This window comes from Accipiter gentilis, chromosome 26 (assembly GCF_929443795.1).
Source record: "Accipiter gentilis chromosome 26, bAccGen1.1, whole genome shotgun sequence".
NCBI lineage: Eukaryota > Metazoa > Chordata > Aves > Accipitriformes > Accipitridae > Astur > Astur gentilis.
Window position 1 is genome coordinate 22,953,557 of NC_064905.1, and position 19,933 is coordinate 22,973,489.

General features: G+C 51.6%; 1 protein-coding gene across 2 annotated transcripts in view; it reads right to left on the minus strand.

Moving 5' to 3' along the window:
- Positions 1 to 1,801: 1,801 nt before the first annotated feature.
- Positions 1,802 to 19,933, minus strand: part of DPYSL3 (dihydropyrimidinase like 3) — a 40,735-nt gene continuing 22,603 nt past the window's right edge. For both annotated transcript variants that reach the window (XM_049829857.1, XM_049829858.1), the window contains exons 2-14: positions 18,851 to 18,939; positions 16,330 to 16,514; positions 15,108 to 15,272; positions 14,793 to 14,854; positions 14,286 to 14,366; positions 11,883 to 11,951; positions 9,201 to 9,321; positions 8,023 to 8,179; positions 5,050 to 5,191; positions 4,528 to 4,698; positions 3,747 to 3,926; positions 2,956 to 3,118; positions 1,802 to 2,480 (exon numbers count right to left, since the gene is read on the minus strand). In XM_049829857.1, coding sequence (XP_049685814.1) covers positions 2,392 to 2,480; positions 2,956 to 3,118; positions 3,747 to 3,926; positions 4,528 to 4,698; positions 5,050 to 5,191; positions 8,023 to 8,179; positions 9,201 to 9,321; positions 11,883 to 11,951; positions 14,286 to 14,366; positions 14,793 to 14,854; positions 15,108 to 15,272; positions 16,330 to 16,514; positions 18,851 to 18,939 — 1,674 coding nt within the window. In that variant the 3' untranslated portion in view covers positions 1,802 to 2,391. The remainder of the gene's footprint in view (positions 2,481 to 2,955; positions 3,119 to 3,746; positions 3,927 to 4,527; positions 4,699 to 5,049; positions 5,192 to 8,022; positions 8,180 to 9,200; positions 9,322 to 11,882; positions 11,952 to 14,285; positions 14,367 to 14,792; positions 14,855 to 15,107; positions 15,273 to 16,329; positions 16,515 to 18,850; positions 18,940 to 19,933) is intronic.

Here is a 19,933-nt window from a genome sequence, read left to right on the forward strand (position 1 = left end):
CTGAGCAACTGACCAGAACACCCTGTCTGCCTGTTCCACCTCTGCAGCAGCAGGTAGCGGGCATCCCAGCACTGAGCACCTCAGTCATAGTTCACCCCTAAATATAAGCTTTAGTAAGGTGTCTTCCACTTTCTGGTCCCTCCTACAACAGTGCTGGTGGGGTGTCCCACTGCCAGCTGCTCCCGAGCTAGCATATGACCTTACTGGGTTTACTGCCGGCACGTAGCAGCCACATCTTCCCCTGCTCAGTGTGTGTGTGCAGGGCTGGGGAGAGTGGAGGGCAGCAGCATCGCTGTGTGCTGCTAGTGTGGAAACGACCAACTGGGAAAGCATGACCCTTCTGTTCAGGGAGCTGCAAAGCTGCAGTGGAATTAGTTCACCAGTAAGTGGTTATCAGAGTCCTCAGAGGGGGTCATTGAAATAGGAAAGCCACCTTTCATAGCACAACCAAATTAGTATAACTGTGTTTTTGCTCTCCCCTTCCCCAGCAACGCTTGCTTTCAAGCAGTAAGACCTCTGAGCAGAGTAGGGGTCTCCATGTCTCTGCCTCCAGACTTGTCATTCCCAGGGAAGCTAGCCAGAGCACCTGCAGTGTTTTCCATTGATCCTCTCTTCTTTGCCCAGTCCTACACTGGGTCTGGGGCCAGGCGCAGTCAAGAGGGACTGTGCCAACAGTTGTACCTGCCCCCCACTCAGCGCACAGCTACCATCGCCTCACTCTGGTGTGCGTAGTGGAGAAGTTCGTACACCATAAATATGTTTATCTGGGGCCCCAGACAAGGAAACTAGCCCTGCTCCTCACTGGGGAAAAATCTGTTGCTGCATAAAAACCGTTGCACTGGCTGACGAGAAAAAAACAAACCCTTAAGAACTTAAATGGTAAGAACATCGCATCTTTAAAAATTCCCCAAAGACTTCTAAAACCATCTCTCCTTTCCCTTCTTCCTCTGTAAACAGAGGCACAGTCTCAGCTTAATCACTACCAGGCAACAGGGAAAAATCTTTAATTACTTCATAGCAGAACTTCACAAAACTTCTAAATATGAACAGCCTTCCCCACCCCTGGCACAACTATTCTGGCATGGCCCCTTAAGGACTGCTGCATGGACAACTTGTCCTGTCTGCGTTGCAGGCATGTAAAAATAAATATTTCAAGGTCAAATACTTAAGGAAGAAAAAAAAAAAGTGTATTTATTTAGCACAGCCTAAATTGACACTTAATTTTTGTAATACTTAAAAAACAATCAATTTTTTTTTTTTTTTGCATGCTTTGCAAGCTTTAGAAGGCTGTGACCCTCAGTTTGATAAACACTGCTTGATAGAAAGGGAGCATTTAACTCACAGGTACTCACAGAAAACAGTCTCCAAGCCAGCCCCAGCTGGGAAGACCCAAACACCATGGCCAGGCAGTGCCATGTGGAGCTGGTCTCTGTCACCACACAGATGACAGGCACAGCTCTTGCCAGGTGTTAACAGCCTGTGATGGCCAGGTCCAGCTACAGCCGGAGTCCACAAGGACAAACTGAACAGGCTTTTACAAACACTTGCAACACGCTGTTTTGCCAATACCTTTGCTTTTGCCTGAGAAGCTACACCTATACCCCAACACCTACATCAGCGAGCACCACACCGTTTCCATCTGACAGCCTGTCCCTGCACTGTAGCTCAAACACAGTCCAAAGCCCCTCCTGGAGCCCCGCTGCCCAGCTCGTCCAGAGGGCACAGCTTCACATCACCCCTGCCCAGCAGCAGCAGCCTGAGGAAGAAAAAAAGCCAACCAGCAACACCAGTTGTTTGAAGGAACAACTTTTTTTTTTAATAAAGAGTACAAAGTAGTAAAACTCCTTACACGAGGCGCTGTTACAGAGATGATCTGGGCTTCACAATGGCCCTCATGGTGAAACACCAACGAGCGCTGTGTGGAGACAAAGGACATGAACACAACACAGACCCACTTGCCCCCACCAGTTTCCGTAAACCTGCCCTCCCCGTCCCACACTGCGCCTCTGGCCGGCCCCTGTCACTTCACCTGCCTGGCCAGTTCGCCCACGCCGGGTTGTTCCTGCTGTCCCACACCACGGCATCCCACACGTGTTCAACACGAATAACACACTGAACCAAGTGACCTGTCTGAGCGGCATGCATACAGAAAGGAAGAGTAAAAACACAACCCGACCAAACCCACAACAACAACAGAATTTTAAGGCTATGCATAAAACAAAATGAAGCAATATCTTAAAGCTAGGTAGCAAGTAGCATTTGTGAAACATAAGGCTTGAGGCTTATTTATTCTTCAGAACAGGTTTATTTGCTTTTCCTTCTTAAACACCAATGTACCATTTTTCTTCCTTCGCTTGAACAGGGATTTTGTTTCCTTCTCGGCAGGGACATTTAACTCAGGGAGGTTATGTTGGAGCGGCCTCCTGGGGGCGCAACGATGCGCTTGCTCGCTGAGCGAACTCCTTCATCAATCTGGGTACCTGGGAGTGGACAAGAAAGCACAAAGTGAAGGGGGAAAGTGAAGTTAAAAGCATTTTCTTCACAGCACTGAGCAGTCAGGCAGCCTGGGGTCTCGCCAAAGGGCCTCCTGAGGCTGTCTACAGCCACCTGCTCCCTCTCTGACTCCATGAAAGACCCTGCGAGCAGCAGTGGCTTGAATGTCACTGTAGATGCTCCTCCATGAACAGACCCATGCTGCAAGAGCAGGGTCCGATGTTGCACTGGCACCTCCGTGCCCACAGTCCTTCTTGCTTCTACTGCAAGGTGCAGAGGGTTGGAGGGCCAGCTCTGGCCATGTCCTTTAAGGGACACACAGGGTCTCACATTGCCATGCTCCACTCTTGTGCTCAGCTTGCCCCAGGCTATCTCCCAGCTGCCCCCTGCCCCAGGCCAGGGGCTGGGACAGCATGGTCAGTAGCTCTACATTCTCCCAGCCCAGCCGCCACGTTTGTTCACCTGACAGGCTGAATCCAGACTGATGGAGGTTCCTGACGGGGGGTGTCTGCCGCGTGGGGGACCCCCTGGTTGACCCTGCAGGGGTGCCCCCCTTGGGGGTGGTGGTCAGGTCAAACACGGGTCCATCATACATGCCGCGGGGCACAGCATGCATCTCCGCCATCTGTCACCAGAGAGAAGACGACAGTGACGCTTCTCTGCTCCCAGGGAGCATCCTGCCATGGCAGTGTCAGGCTGCAGTGATCCTTGGCTCCCCAGTCCCACCGCAGAGGCAATTCACGCTGCCACCGCTGTGCCCCTCTGTCCTGCATGCCCAAGACCTTCCTGCAGCATTGAGGCCTGGCACAGCCCCACCACCCACCTCCTGTGTGACGGCCTCCCTTCACTCCTGCCCTGCAAAGTGTGCAGAGCCTGGTGCAACCGGCAATCCCTCAGCATGGGTTTGTGCTGTGTGGATGGAGGAGAAGGCCATTTTGCCCAGTCTCCTTATTTTTAACTCAGCACTTCCCTCCAGAGTCCTGCTGCAGCAGGACAGCAACAAGGGCAGGCATCACCCACTGTTGACCCAGATGAGCATCTGCCTCCAGTGGTAGCACACCATCAACACTAAGGTCAAAGCTCTCTATCCAGGCCTTAGCTATCCAAGCTGTAGGTTCAAAATACACCAGTTTGCAGTACTGTTTCCAGGGTCCACAGAGAACAGTCAAGGAAAACCTATCAGTTATTAGGGAAAAGGGCAATTTGGGCTAACAGTGTCCCAACTATGTCTCCTGGTGTCCCTGTCTCCTCACCTTCCTCCTGGCTTTGATGCGCTTGTAGACATAGTCAGGGAAAGGGCTGCTGGGCAGGAAGCGTCCAGTCCCCTGGGTCACATGCAGGTTGCCATCCTCCAGCATGATCTTCCCCTGGCATATGACAACCAGCGGGGCCCCACGTAGCTCCATCCCTTCAAAGATGTTGTATTCAGCTGCCTGCAGCAACCAGGGGATGATGGTCAGGAGGAACGCGAGCACTGCCTGCCCACTCAGGGCTGTTTAGTCCCCCCTCGCTGCTGCAGTCACCAGTGCAGGGAGAAGACACCTCTAACAGCCTCGCCTGCCCCAGGGGCCTCCTTTAGTTCACTAGTCCATCACACTAAGAACCCACCAGAGCTCCCAATATGAACCAGGACCTGCTACTTCGGAGCTCACTGTGAGCAAGGACTCCAGCAACAGAGGAGGGCAGGGCCTAGGCTTGAGGTAAGGCATGAACAAAGCATGCTGGCAAACTCAGGAAAAATTTGTACCAGGAAGAGGAACCCAGATAAGGAGAAATGTGTGTCCTTACACCTGTGTGGGCCAGGCTCAGAAGAGCAACACAGCAGGGTGAGAAAAGCCCTGTGTGCAGAGCCCAGGGCTCAGAGACATCCTACCCCACAGTCACAGCTGGCATCGCCCAGCACCCAGATTCAGTCCTCCTCCTCAGAGCCCAGCATGGCAGGGCAGCACCAAGCTCCCAGCAGCCAGGTAGCCTTCACACAGTGCTACTTGCACCCCACTCTCCAGCATTCCCACAGATGAGCAGAGGGCTTACAGATTGATGGGTTTTTGCCGTGACGATCTTCACTGCATCAGGATCCCATATAACCAGATCGCTGTCTGAGCCCACTGCTATTCTCCCTTTCCGTGGGTACAGGTTGAAGATTTTTGCAGCATTAGTGCTCGTCACAGCCACAAACTGGTTTTCATCCATCTTTCCTGTGGCCTGCTCAGACACAAAGAGAACTAAGCACTCTTTTGGGGAAAGGGAGAGCTAAGAGCCCCAGGAAGCACCAGACTCACTCCCACACAAGCTGCTGGCTGGCTGGGTCCAGACTGCTGCAGCTGATCTTACTATTGGCATGAGACAGACCAAAAACTGGGGGCATAGTCACAGCTCCTGGCTGTTCAGCCTGAACCCGCGACAGCTGCCTCTCCCACTCTGGCTTGTTTTGACTCTCAAAGCCAGAGAGGAGACAGGCAGCTGGGTGTCCAGCTCTGTGGGGGCAAGAACACGGGTGTCCGAAGTGTCAGTCAACCCTGCCCACTCTTACCCTCTCCCTGGCATGACTCTTACCACTGCCTTGTCCCAGATGACAGACATTCGTTCCTCTATGCCGTTGGTCCCTTCTGGGATTGCCGTGAAGTTGTCTTTTCCAATTGCTTTCTGTGCAGTGCTGAATGTACAGTGGGCACTTCCTGAAACCTGCAGGTCACCACTGAGGGATGGTGGTAACAAAAGCATCGTCAGTTGTTTTGTGGTTAGTCAACAGCAGGGACACGAGGGACATGGATCTCCTCTGGGCACAGGTGGCCCCTGGCTCACTTCTATTTTACTCTGCTCCCTCATTTCAATGGCTCCTCAGTCTGAAGCCTTCCACCCGACTCATCTCCTGTGACAGCCACGTCACCTGGGGGCACGGGGGGCAAGAGAGCTCCGCCACACTGCGCTGCCTGCCTGGGACATGGACAGCATCCTGCACACAAGAGGAGCCAACAGCTCAGCTCCCAGGGAACAGGGTGGCCTTTGTGTCAAGCCAAAAGATGTCCTTCCATACTGGACTCCATCATTTGCACTAACACAAAGAGAAAAAACCGTCCCAGTGTGAGTCAGAAAAATCATTTCTGGCAATTTGTCAGGTCTGCTTGGGAAAGCAGCCTTCCTGCCACACAGGGAGAAAGAGGCCTTTCCACCCGAGAACTGTACCTAGAGCCAGCCCTTTCGTTGTGTAGTGCCAGCTCCTGTACCCTGAGGGGCAAGCGCAGCCCTCCCCTGCCCCACAGGAAGCCTGCTGTGGGCAGGTGTCACCCTGTCTCTGGGAGAGGGAACACGGCTGCAGGAGTGGGCTTATGGGGAGCTGAGCCTGTGGACTGCCCGCCACTCACACTGCCAACCTTCCCCAGCAAGGAGAGCACCTCAGCCTGGCTCTAGGGCTCTCCTAAGACATTTTGTCTGGTAGAAGCTCCTCTCAGCCCCTCATGGACACTCGCAGCATGAGCTGCAGCAGCCAGCAGTGCAGACCAAGAAGGTGTGCTTGCAAGTGCAGGCTGGTCCAAGCTGCAGCCTCTGGCCCAAGCTACAGCATCTCTGCCACATCACTGCTACAAAAGCAAATGCTCCCCATGGCTACATGTAAATCTGACAGTGGGATGAAGAGAGGCAGGACTCCCCAGAAGCAGCTCTCTCCAGGAGGCCCAGAAAAGCTTCCCTGAAGTGCTCTACAGCAGGTGCTGCCCAGTGCTGTTATCCAGACTCCTCTGCCCAGAAGGGCTCACCGGTCAGATGACATGCCCTGACCCATCCTGATCCCGACAATGATGGCAGAGGGCAGGAACAAGCAAAGCCTGCAAGCTTCCAACAGGCAAAGCAGGGCAAAGAGCTGCCCATGGCTCCCTGGAAGTCACCTGGCTGCTGCTGGGTCTTCAGGGAGCAGTGGATAGGCAGCAGCTGGGAAGTCATTGCCACTGGGCAAAAGGAAGCAGGCCAAATTCTCCCTGCATGAGGCAAGTGGCTGAGCACCTGGCTCCCAGACAGGCTGTGCCTGAACCCAGGATGGTGAGGACACAACGGCTCTGCTCAGGGCTGCGAATCAGCCCTAATCCACTGGTAATCTCCATCTTCCTCTGATAATTTCTGCCATATGTCTTCTGACTGCGCAGCCAGAGGCCCAGGCTGATGACACAACGTGCTTCCTAATCTCCACCAGATTTGTCCCGGTGGAAGAAAACAAGCCATCCAGCCCAGCTGGAGCCTTGCAGCCTCTGCTCCTGCTGAAGCCTCACAGAAAATGGCATGGGAAAGGGGTCAGAACAGATGCCTGTGGGCTGCAGGGACTGAGAAGTGCTCTGGCCTCTCCTCTGAGGTCTGGGGTAAATTTGAAGTGGAAGGGAAGGATTAGAAGGCCAGTTCAGGAGCTGGGCTCACTTATCCCTGCCAGTCCCCAAGACCTGCACCTATTTCATACATCCAGACTGAGCAGAGGCATCTCTTGCTCCTTGACCAAGCAAAATCCAGGGTGAGCTGCATATTCAGACCCCAAACGCACTGGCACCTCTCTTACACCAGCCATGACATATCCACCCTGGCACAACACAGGTTTATCCTAATGTGCCGCTCTGCCGAGACACCTCTTAGTGACCAGCGATCCCTTGCTCATCTAGTCAGAGATGTTTACAGCATTACCTCAAAGGTCATTTGAGGGAATTCTCAGTGTCAGTCGTTCCCTGGCTAACACAGACCAGCCACCACACGCACAGTTAGACATACAAACACAGGGCGAGAGGGGCGTGTGATTCACACGCGGCGTGTGGACAGGGCCAGCAATGAGCTCTGCGTCCCTAGCTGCTGCGCATGCCTTGCCAGTGAGAGGATGGAGTATAATTGTGAAAGGTCAAAGCAAATTGCTGAAGTGCTTGTATTGTTTGCTCGCTATTTTCAACAAATCCCTTCCCCACCCCCTTGCCTTCAGGGTGCAAAAACGACCTACCATCCCTGTCAGATGTGCACGAGCTGCTCTTAAAGGCCTCCTGCACTCTGCAGGCTGTACTACTGCTCACCTGTACAGGCATGAGAAAATGTCTGCTTTGTATTCGACTGGTGAGCCCCCACCAGCTTGTGACACCTGTAACCCCTCCACCTTCTCCTGCATCATTGCAACCCAGGCAGCCATTCCCCACCCCGCACATGCAGAAGGGCTTCTCCAGCTTGGTGAATGCTTTCATTGACAAGTCTGTGTTAGCTGGTCTTCATTTCTTTGCCTTCTTCAGGGCATTTAAAATGGTTCATGACTACTTGCCCTGGTATTTTTCTCATTACTGATGTTAAGCTTATAGTGCCTCCCCAGTCCTTCCTCCGCTCTCAGAGATAAGCCACCACAGCTCTGAGCCAAAGCCATTTCATCAGTCAGCTCATTAAATACCTGCAGTGAAGTGGTTCAGGTTGGACTAAGGTCTACGCTGCCTGGGTACTCCCTAACCTCTTCCTCCCCTATCCAAGGCCAGAGTCTGCTTCATCCTGCTAGCAGCATCACCCAGCAGAGCTGTCACTCACCTGGCCAGGAGGGAGTTGATGTAGTCAGGAGTTGTTGGATCTGGGCTCAGAGGCGGAGAGACCACAAATGCTGCAGCCTTGGCCCAGTTCTTGCTCCAGTAGTGTGTCCCGTCGGTCCCGAGACTGGCTGTGATTGGCTCACCAAACACCACATTGCCTGGAAAGGAGGACAGAAAGGATGCTGGTTTGGTGGAGCCTGGAGACATTCTCTGTTCCACAACACTACCAACAGTCTGCCATGCGCAGAGGACAGCCAGACCCACATTGGGCTGTCCCACACTGCCTGCGTGGACCTCAGGTGCTGGGGCAGGCAGGAGGGACAGCAAGGCTCACATTAGGGGTGAGACCTGCCCACCATCACCATAGAGCCCTCCTGCTCAAGGGCACAGATCCTGCTGGCACAGCAAGCCTGGCTGGAGCATGGCACAGGAAGGCATGGCCACAGAGCTGTGTTCCCCAGAAGACACCGCAGAGAGACAAACGATGCTGGAAACGTGGCCTCCTGCCCCAGCACATGGCTGCTTCCCAACCTGCTCTGCCCCAGCCATGCTCCTGGGAAGCGAGGCCCCTGGTCCCTCTAGGCCCTCCTGCAAGCACTGGTGTCCCATGCTGTAGCAGGGGCATTTCACCCTGCTGACTTTGGTGACAGCCACATCTCAGAGCTGACTGGCAGCGCAGGCACACCTGGCAGGGGTCAGGCAATCTGACGTGCCCACATGCGTGTGGGGAGTCTCTGCGCTCCACCACCAGTGACAAATGGAGCCCCCAGCCACATGAAAAAGAACCTCTGAGGGGCCAGGATTTCAAAGGGAGGCCAGAGCTATATGCAGCAGCTCAAACCACTTGCACGTGGATCAGACGAATCTCCTCAGAGAGCCCTTCACAGCCACAAACTTTGGTGTTTAAAGCACTGCTCCTACCTGCAGTTGTTGATGCTACCTGATGTGACAACAGGAGGTGGCTCCATGTGGCCTGATGCAGTGTCCCTGTGCCCTTCACAAGTCAGGTAAATCCCTGAACTAACTGCTCCCCAGCAGAAGGGGAAGCACTGGACTTCCACTCAAGGCACAGTGGCGGTCTTGGCAAAACAATCATGAGGACATGGGCACCATTTAATCCAGCTGTCCAGGATGCCAGCAGCAACAGCAAGGCTGTGTGCAGCAGCAGCTGCCACTCACCTTTTTTTCTAGCTTGCGAGATGAGGTCAGCAGCACTTTTGCTCATCACTTTAGTCACATAGAGAGGACAGTTGGTCTGGCTGGCAATTGTGATGGCCCGGAAGACAGCTTCTGCTTCCAGCTGGAAAAGAGAACAGTGCAGGGCTGCAGAGGAGCACTGGATGAGTAGGGAGGAGCCCCTGTTCCTCTCGGCACACCACGGATTGCTGCTGACACTCTGTGCCCTCGCTCTTACCCTGGACTCCCCAGGGACAGGTCAATCAGGGAGACTTGAGGGGTGAAGCCTCAGCCTCCCTAGGGCCTGGCCCAAATCGCAGGCTACAGCCACACAACGCTCAGCAGGGGAGTGCTGTCTGGACTGTGCTCGGGGTCGAGCACAGAGCTGCATCGGCTGTTTTTTCCACTGTCTGGTTCCAGCTCTCCTGACAGCCAGAGAAGGCCAGGGACTGCTGCCCGCGCTTGACAGCATGGCTCACTGGCTGACACCAGGCAGCGAAAGGGTCTGCCCCTTCAGACCGCTCACGGATCCAGGCTCTCCTGTGGCTGTGTTTGGTTTAACCAAACACCACCCTGCCTGTGGCTGGGGTGCAATGAGCTATGCGCTGGCAGGCTGTTTGCATCAGGGTCTGGCTGTCCTGTGATGCAGCTGCTGCTCATCCCAGCCTGCTGACACCCGCCCCGTGTTTCACTGCCTTGCTGTTAGCGGAGGGTGGATTTTGATCATGAGGGATATCTTTGGACTATTACATCAGCCCGTGCTCAGCCTGAGCTCAACCCCCGAGGTTCTCCAAGTGTTTGCTCTACAGTTTGGCTTCAAGCTTCAGCATGAGAAAGTTCAAAACAGAAGCCTTAAAAAGACAATGTACCAATCAGCTAGCTCCCAGGGGAGGCCAGGACTGCCAGCTGCAGGGAACGCAGTAACTGCCTGCAAGCCAGGCAGCTGGCTGTGCAAGCTTAATTCTCCCAGTAGCAGAAGCAGACCACTACACCCAGACACACATGCACTCGTACACCTCTTGTACTTCTGCAGGCCTATTGGCTGCACATGAAAAGAGGTTTTTCTCTTCTGCTTCAAGACTCCTTAAACAGAAATTTAAACAGAAAACATTTCTATCAGCCCACTTATGGACTTTGAGTAGTTGACAGGGTTTAACATGTGGATAGGAGCAAGCAGAGCCATCACTGAATATGCTTCACAGCAGGTTACAATCTGGACCAGCACCATCCTGCTCTACCGGGTCACCACCATCACCTGATAGAAGAGCATGTCTTTAGCCCCCACTGAGGTCCCTCCGGGACAAAGCAGACCCACGGAGCTATGGACCACTCTCCCAATGCTTTGCCATCAACCTGCAGGCTTTACGGGGGGTAGCAGGTTCATCTGTGCTCTACCTAACATTTTCCCAGGTAGAGTACGTTCTGGAAGAGGGACACTGTTTATTTTCAAAGGCAATGAGATCTGGATTTAGCTGGACAGATGATATCTAGAGCCTTCTTGCACTGTTCTCAGTTGCATTATGCTTTAATGGCATTTCAAGATCAAACACTCAACAACATTTTACCAGCTTTGGATGAGAAGAAGCGCAGTGCTGTCTTATGGTAATAAGACAGTTCCCAAATCCTGGCACAACCACAACATCCCGTAATTGTGGGTTAGCTTGCCAACTAGTGGCAATGGGTCTAGAGCCATAAAAATAAATGGCAGTTTACACATAGAGGGACTCTGATCTATTGTATTTGATATTGAGTCTCTTCCCTGTACAGGTAAATGCTTTACACTCTCATACTTCAGAGAGAATAAGCACTGTATTACACTAGGCTATATATGTTGTTACCAGCTACAATACAGTCAACTTCCTACACTTTTAATTTAAGCCAACTGATTTATTTCCAGCAGACCCTGAAGTACAAATCTGTCCCAGTGTTCCCCTGCTCAGCTTTGCTATTGTACCAAATTCCTATTGTTCTCTTCTTTCACATGCTGTGGAAAGTTTAAAGCACCTCTCAGCAGGGAGCTATCTCAAGAAAACCTGTCTAAAATTAGACTCAACTCAGATTAATGGACCAAACAGAAAAATACCCTGCAAGCTAAAATTAGAAGTAATCTAATTAGTGTCTTGACAATGATTTGTAACCAGGGAATTCCCCCTCTCCTTCCCTCCCACTCCTTCCACCAATGGCTTTGCCTGCCTGATTTTGAAACGCACATTAGACCCTAAACAGAGATTAAGCAGGAAGAGGCTGGAATCTGTCTGCACTCAGACAGACATGAACAGTGACTTTTCAGAGGAACTAAAACTCACCATTTGATTCTCCTCAGGCCTCTCACACCCATGGAGTCACCTATATAAGACAAATACTCCCAAACCAACCCCAAATACTGCTACAGCCATATAGATCTCTTTGTTGATTGATTAATCTCCGAGAGACTCAGAAGCCCTTGTCTCTGCTAGGAGACTCAAGCAAGACTGAAAAATGTTTGTCACAAACATGCACCTCGCTCTTTCCTGAGCTGATGACGAACAAGACAGTATTGCCTGTATAAATGGATACCCATGGATGCATACACACACACACACAACCCTGACGCTTGCTTGGCCCCACTACATACACTAAGCCCTCTGTGACTTGTGGGGATAGCTCTTCAGTGCAGCAAGGCTGGTACTGTCCTTTGCACCTTACCTCCTCAGGTCTGCTCAGCACATGGCCCTCGGGGCCGGTTATTCCCATCTCCAACATCCTGGTTTGCTCCTAGGACATTGAAAGGACAGAGGGATGTTACAGGGCTGTGAAATTATCAACCACACAGAAAAGCAGACCCCTCCCGTGTGGAGCCCTTCCCTCAGGACTGCCACCACCCTGCAGCCTGTGGGGTCATCGCGCACAGTGAGAGGCTACTGCACCCTCAAGGAATCCGAGAGAGAAAGGGGGAGGATGGGGAAACAGGAGGGCTTGGAGGGAGCATAGACACTGACTGAAACCTCTTCAATGAAACAAGCACAGCGTGGAGGGAAAAAGGGTACAAAACCCCCCAGCTCCATGTACAGCACTTGATGTTTACAGTCCCTTTCTAAGGCCCTCCTTGGCTCCCCTTCTGAAAAGCAAGTAGTCTGAGTAGAAACTACTGAGAAAACAATCATTAAAGCCAATAAAAAAATTCTCCTCCCAAGGTTACTCCTGGGTCCCCAGTGCTGTTAATTTAATCATTTGGAAATCAGCAAGTGCTAAATCATGTCCTGTATCGATTTCTGTATAAGCTGGTGGTGTATGGTGTTAGTTACAATATTAACATTATCCCAAGTATTTTGCTGTTATAATTAAGGACCACGGATAATTGTGTGTGTGTGCACCATGTGCTGGCGTGCCTATCTCCTGTCTGTACCCTAGAGACTTCTCTTGTATTCCCTCGTTTCAAACGTCTCCCTTTGACAGAGCTCAAAGGAAACATGCAGAGGGACTTGACTTCATGGTCCTCCCTGACCAAGGCACTCCGGGATCTTTCTGATGCGACCCTCACACCTTTATCCACATGCTGTTGCTGCCTGTGGCAATGCACGTGTTTGCTCTCACCCAACACCTGTCCTTGACTTGCAGAAACCACATGCAGTTGCACAACAGGCAACATTTCTCCAAAAGGTGTTGTGGGGCATGAAGTGGATGCACAGCTGCAGTAATATTAAGCCTGTAAGCAAGCAGTTTTATGCACTTTTTCTCGTGCCTTGTAGAGTACTGAGCATATTACGGGCATTAAATAATGCCACCAATCTGCGTCAAGACCGTGTAACTCCTGCAATGATAACAGATGTGTTCACAGCTGTTGGAGGAGTGTATCAAAGGATGAGGCTGCACAGCAGGTAAGTGCTGTGTGTCACCTCCTCTGACACATTCTCTGCCAAGTGAAAGTGCCGAGCAAAGACTTGACAATACTCGCGTCTTGCTCTTCACCCACCACGAAGCACTCTTCCACCACCTACAGCACGTCAGAGTCTGAAGTCAGAAGCTCTGCTCATGTCTATTTCTGTTCAGGCCATGCATCACATCTCTTCCCCTGCAACCTCCTCTCCTATGTTCACCAAACTGGAGAAGCGCACAGTCACCAGGACCACTGAAATAAAATGGACTGAAATGGCAAATGGAGAGGACAAATCCTCTGCCTTCTTCCTGGGAACCACCACCAGCAGATGACCACAAGCATCATTCTTTGTGCTAACAACATGCTGAGCCCCACATCAGCGTGGGATTTTTCAATCAATCCTGACAGAAGGAAGCAATTCCCAGGGCTGTGAAGTGCTACCAACTAATAGTTTTGGGGCATTTTATGGTTAGGCTGGTGCTGAAGTAGAGAAACTCTAGCCAATACAATTCCTCTGATGACTCTTTGTTCTCATGTGAAACAGCCATCCAATTGCGCACTGCAGCTCTAAAAAGTCCAAAGAAAAACTGATTGTTGCAGTCTGAGAGGATGTTCAAAGAATGACCTCTTAGTTCACACTTCTTCAACTCCCAAGAATGAGACAGACAGGAAAAAACTAGTTGCAGAGCGTAACTGAGCAATGTCTTCTCCGTCTTAATGAAAACCAAAACATTTGGACTTTCTCTCATCCAGCACCAATTACAACACAGCGGGCCAATACAGACTACCCACTTGAACACCAAACCGCACCCCTCATAACAATTCCCTTGCAAATCCAGCTCCATTAGCCAGCTGCTCACTTGCAGCAGGGAGAAGATTCCTCTCTTGCCATGGCACTTTTCAATACACTTTAACTCTCAGCTGATTATGTGCAAGGCAAAGGTCTCTGCCTCTCCACACTGAAAAAGAGCTGCGGTTGGAATGAACATACTGTACTTGATGGCCCACTCTCTTCCATTTAGATAATGGCCAATACACTATTTCAGACTTGCTTATGAACCACATACTCACAGCAGAAAGTCTTCGTAAATTTGATATTGCTGCTGAGCAGCAGCAGAGATCACCTTGCAAAAGATGTCCATGCAGCTTTAGAGCCGTTTTGCCAATACCCCACGCCAAATCTGCCTGGGATAGACTTTCAGTCCCTGCATACCACCAGAGTAGTTAGTTACCTGTGCAATTATGTCCCCATTTTCAGCATGAACTTGAGCTATGGCACCCAGCTCTGCCAGGCAGCTGAATATCTCATACAGCTAAAACAGAGACAAGAAAAAAGGATTACCAAGCAGACAGACTGCCCCAGCCTGTGCATGGCGCCGACAGCCCACATGGCCCTTCAGCCGAAGGCCCTGGCAGCAGCAGGGCCCGGCGTGGGCGCGCTGGGACCGCCTCTGGCCGCGCCAGACAGTGCTCTCTGAAGGCCGTGGCCGCCGGTGGATGCTCTTGGTGATCTCCACGCCAGACCTCTGCCCCCACCTGTGGCGCAGGGGCCCGGACAGCCCGCATCTGGCACACCATGGCCCCAGCCTGGGGGCAGCCCTCAGAAGGCAGCGAGGGCAGAGGAGAGGAACCTCGAGGCCCGGCCGCCTGCCGCCCCAGCCTCCCAGCACCCAGCATGGCTGCCGCGTCCCCCGCTGTCCCTCGCATCGATGCAACCAAGGCGGCGAAGGGGGTCTCACCTCGGTGTTCGACATCTGGTACAAATCCTTGTAGGCCATGTACACCATGAAGGAGTTAACTCCTAGGGGCAGAGCAGAGAGGAGAGGGGGTGAGCCGGGGGCTCTCCCTTCCAGACGGTCTGGTCAGGCTGCCTGCTCTGGGCTGCCTTCCCCACCAGCTCATCCGCAGGGCACAACTCCCACTCACAGCTGCGCAGGACCCCAGCTGGCGCTCGACAGCGAGAGGACGGACGACAGCACAGTCGCCCCTTGCCCTCCTTGGCGGGGGGACGCGACTCGCCACGGCCCACGTGCAGGGAGCGGAGGGCAACAAACCTTTCTCTTGGACCATGGTGTGCAGCTCCTGCCGGATGCGGTCGCTCCAGCGGGGGATGTCCACGTGCAGCGCATAGTCGCAGCAGGCCTTCCCGTCGGCCCGCTCCCGCCACCGCTCGAACGCCTCTGCCAGGCTGGACTCGGGGTCCGGCACCACGTGGTCCACTGCAGCAGCACAGTGGGGGTAAGGGGTGGGCGAGGGCTCCCCTCCTGCACCACCCCACCGCGGCCCTGCACACTGCCGGGCATCTCCGCGATCCCAGGCTTGTCTCCTCAGCAGCTTCAGGGCAGCTCCGAAGAGGCCCCCACCACCTCTGCCATGTGCCTGGGCTCCTCCAAGTGCACTTATCAGCAGGGAAGCACACAGAGCCTTTGCTTAACAGCCCTTGGCATAGGACCAGGGGCTTTTACAGGCTTCTGCTGAGACATCAGCTGAAAGCTGAAGGGCCTCGTCCTTCCTCACCCCCACTTCCACCCCATTAACACTTAGCCTCCTCCCACGCTGCCATACTAATGCACCTTTTATTGCCCACCATGTAATCCCTTTGCCTTGCCGCAGTCCATTTCACACAACTTATTTTTTTGGCCCAGGGGAAGGAGAAACAGTGGGGGGAGGACAAGAAACCCAGTCCTTTACTGGAAGGATCAACAGTTGCTCCTGCATCCCAAGGAACCCTGCAGTGTACACAGCTGTGACCACTGCACAGCAGTAAAACCTGGACCTCAAACCAGCACACAGCCATGGCCTTCCCCAGGGAACGATCTGAGAACTCCCTTTCCTTTTCCATTAACGCTGTTTATTTCCGAGCGGTGCGGGATGCCAGGACATTGCTCTGTTTCTTTGCTCAGAATCCTCTAAGCATCATGCTGCCCTATTTTTATTTAACAGGGAAAAAAAGTTATGCCGTTGTTCCTTTTTGAGGGTCCCAGGGGCACCAGTGGCTGTAGACAATGAAGCACTGCAGAATATGGGATCTGCAAGGGCAAGGGGTCCTATGCAAATCTCCTGTCCCACCACTTCATTATGACTAAGGACTCCAAAGATTCATCCCAATCCTCACTCTCTAGACTAAACTGACAGAGATCACAAAAAAGATGAGCACATTGTCATGGACCTTTAAAACAAAGACGACTGAGCAAAGCAAAGAGAAAAACAGATAACTGGGGAATGTTCCAAGAGTCCTGGCTACTGTCATGTACAGGACCTGCCTGCTGCACTCACTGATCATGGTGGTTCCACCAGCCAGGGCCGCTTTCGTTCCTTGGAAGAAATCATCCACAGCTGTCATCCCCTTGTATGGCATCTGCAGGCGAGTGTGGACATCAATTCCTCCAGGGATCACCATCTTCCCATTGGCTTCTATGGTTTTGACCCCTCCGGGGACAATCAGATTGTCTCCAATCTGCCTGATGAGATGATACCAAGATGGTACAAAGGAAAACCAGCCACAACATAATCAATGAACAGTTCAGTTAGGGAGCAGCCAGGTCAACTCCCACCTACGGCAGAAATGCCCCACTCCCACACCTGGGCTTGCAGGAGCCAGCAGAGTGAAACCACCTAACTGCAGCAAAAAGCAGGATTGTCTGGCTTGCTTAAGCCTGCGATTTGCATAGTCCAGGGGTGGATGCCATCTGTCCGACTGCTCTAGTGGTGTCTATGATGGCACCTGCTGTCTGGGGCAGGCACTGGGTTGGGGTAGCTGGAAAGTATGGTCTGATGGGTACACAGATCTCTGCAGTGTATGGTGAGAAGCTGCCTAAGACACTTCATACCCCACAGACTCGTGAGTCAGACTCCTGCAAGCGTTTCCAGTGTAGCGGTCCTACCTGTTCACCCAGGGTGCATGCTCACAAAACCTGATACCAGCCCTGCTTCCAGTAAGCTGCACCCCTAATCTCTCCTCTCCCCCATCCTTCTGCCCACCTTAAGTAAGGCTCAAGGCTGAGGCTTACTTACAGAGAAAGATGATTTCCAACTGTAATGCCACAGCTGCTAGGCCAGCTCAGGGCTTGTCAGGGACTTGTAATGCTGCTCACAGCACAAAGTCCCAAGGGTAAAGGGAAGCCTCCCTCCAGAGAGCTGGGGAGGAGCTCACAAAGCTCACAGCATGGCTGGCTGCAGCCCTGCTGAGCACACAGCACTGGGCTCACTCTCTTCCCAAGGCGCACAGAGTCCTCCCATCCCCAGGACCTCCCTTCTCACATTGTCTCCTTCATGCTCCTGAAGGACATCTTTGCTATCAGCAGGACCATGATGCAGTGAAGGCAGCTAAAATCCCAAGTACCTAAAAATATCTTCTGAAAACAGGAAATGTAAAAAGTTCCAGTATACATCTATTCACAACCTAAAATACTATTATAGTCCTCTGGAGTTTGTGCTGTTCTAGCACACAACATTCTCCTCCCTAGACATACCCAGCCCTCCTGCAGGCCAGGTCACCTGAACCTTAGGACTCCCTTCACTCAGGCTCCCGCCCCCTCAATCCCTTTATCTGTCCATATGTAGCACTCAGCCTTCAAATCTCTTCTTTCAGAAATCCTATTTTCATCAAACCTTTCTCAGTCTTCCCTGATAAATCAAGATAAAAGACAAGTTGGTTTTAGTGGAAAATTTCTGGTTTCCTTGGCACACTAGGGAGGTAAAAGAGGAGCAAATTCCATTTTTGTATTTCATTCAACCTTAGTCACTTTGCAAGTTTCTTTCCTTAGCATAACAAAAGTTCTGTTGACAAAACTGCTCACTCCAGTGTCCTCACAGCAATAAACCAGCAGCTCTTTCCATTGCTTTTATTGAGATGAATCCATCAGCAAAGGATTTAAACTGCTCACTGTATTCTTACCAGAATTCACTTGCGAGAACATTTCACTTCCAAGGCAATGAAATTCTGTGACCTCCAGGCTGCAGACGAGGCTAAGTGACTTGCCCAAGGATACCCAGAAAGTCTGCGCCATAGCAAGACCTGAAGCTAGCTCTGATCCCTGCCTGGGTACGAGTACTAGTCAATCATGAATGCTCTTGTCCACCAGCTAAAAACAGCCTCATAAAAATACCTCCTGACGTACTTCTCTGCTAGACTTTTAAAATATACCATCCTGGGAAGGCTGGATATTTTCCTCTTACCATACAGCAAGCAATGGCTTTTCAAGTCTCTCTGCTATAAACTATCACGGTTCTTTCAATTCACACAGCTTGGAGCTGGTCCCAACATGATACACTTGCCACATTTGAACTCCAGCCTTTGAACAATGGAGTTAAGTTATTATTGCACCTCTGAAACACACATGAAGAAGCTGGGGGGCCCCTAGAGGTTTGCCTGCAATTCCTGAAAATCTCAGGGATGCAGATGACCTGCAGTACAGCGCTGTCCTTGTTAGGGCTAACAAATGGGATCTTGTGTGTGGTCATTCATACTAATACTGTTAACACAGGGCAAAACAGGAGTCAAAGATAAATCTTGTTCCTGGTGCAATTAGATGCAGCTTTGTTGTACAATGCATGCTGTATCACGAAGTCACCAGCCCAACTGCAATTCAGTCACTGGAGTTACTATGGAAACATGTCAGGCAATCACATATATGTGCTCACACACACTGCAGAGAGCTGACCCTCTAACCAGAGTGGGCTATCGAGTTTTACTGGCTGGCAAGTTGGCAACAGACCACATCGACAAAAAGCCAATAACCATCCAACCTGAAGCTGATTTAAGGGGAGAGAGAGATAATAGAAGTCCCATACTTACTTTATGAGGCCATCCTCCATGTAAATGTCAGCATAGAATGACTGGTCATCATTGACTATTCTCCCTCCTTTAATAAGGAGACGATCACTCTGTGAAGGGAAGAACACAGCAGTTGTCAGCAGCAGGCAATACACATGCTTCTCAGCAGCCAGTTCAGTGCCCTTCTTGGGTGCTCTCCTACCGCATCAGATGGATCACCCCAATAGCCGATACTGCAGAAAGTTCACATCTGTTCCAACACTTGAAACAACAGGACAAGAGGAAAGGATTGACAAAATCATATTCGTAGGGCTGTTTCTGAATGGAACAGGTGCTGCCAGAAACACCATTGAGGCAGAATGAGTACAAAGGAGAGTCACTGGGGACACAGCAAATATGCTTCCATAAAATATACAGAGACAAGTCAAAGCTTCCTACACCAGGTCATTATACACATAAATCTGCAGGCAGCACAAGCCACACACCAGTATTTACAGCAAGTTTGTTACTAAGGGCATATCCTTAAATCTTATCCAAATACCACGCAAAATGAGTTGCATTAAAGAAGACAATTTAAATCTCTCTCATCTGTTACCACCTTGCAAAGACCACCAACAGGAGAGGCAACCCTGAAGATGATGGAACCCATCCCTCCCCTACAATGCTCAGCGTAGTCCTGAGGTATTTCACAACGTCACAGGTCTACACACGACCCAGGAAACATTGAACTGTGTTACCATCTTATCATTTACCACCTCCTCTGTTCTCCTTTCTACTGACCTAAGTGGCCAGCAGCCTTCTCTGAAGGAGCACAGCCAGACAGTGGAAGAGCACCCGGACCAGAACTCTCTTATGCTCTTCCTATATTCATGCTTCTGGACCTGGGCAACCCAGCATACACTGATGGGAGAGAATGGACACTGTCCTGTGGAGAACAGACCCTGTCCTGAGGAACTGGGAAGGCTGAGGTCCTGCTCTTCTACCTCTACCTGCACAAGTCCAAACACCAGCTGCAGGCAGTACAGGGGCAAACAGCCCAATCTCACACATGGCTCACATGTATTCAGGTGACATAAGCTGACTGCGCTGTTCCAAAGAATACGC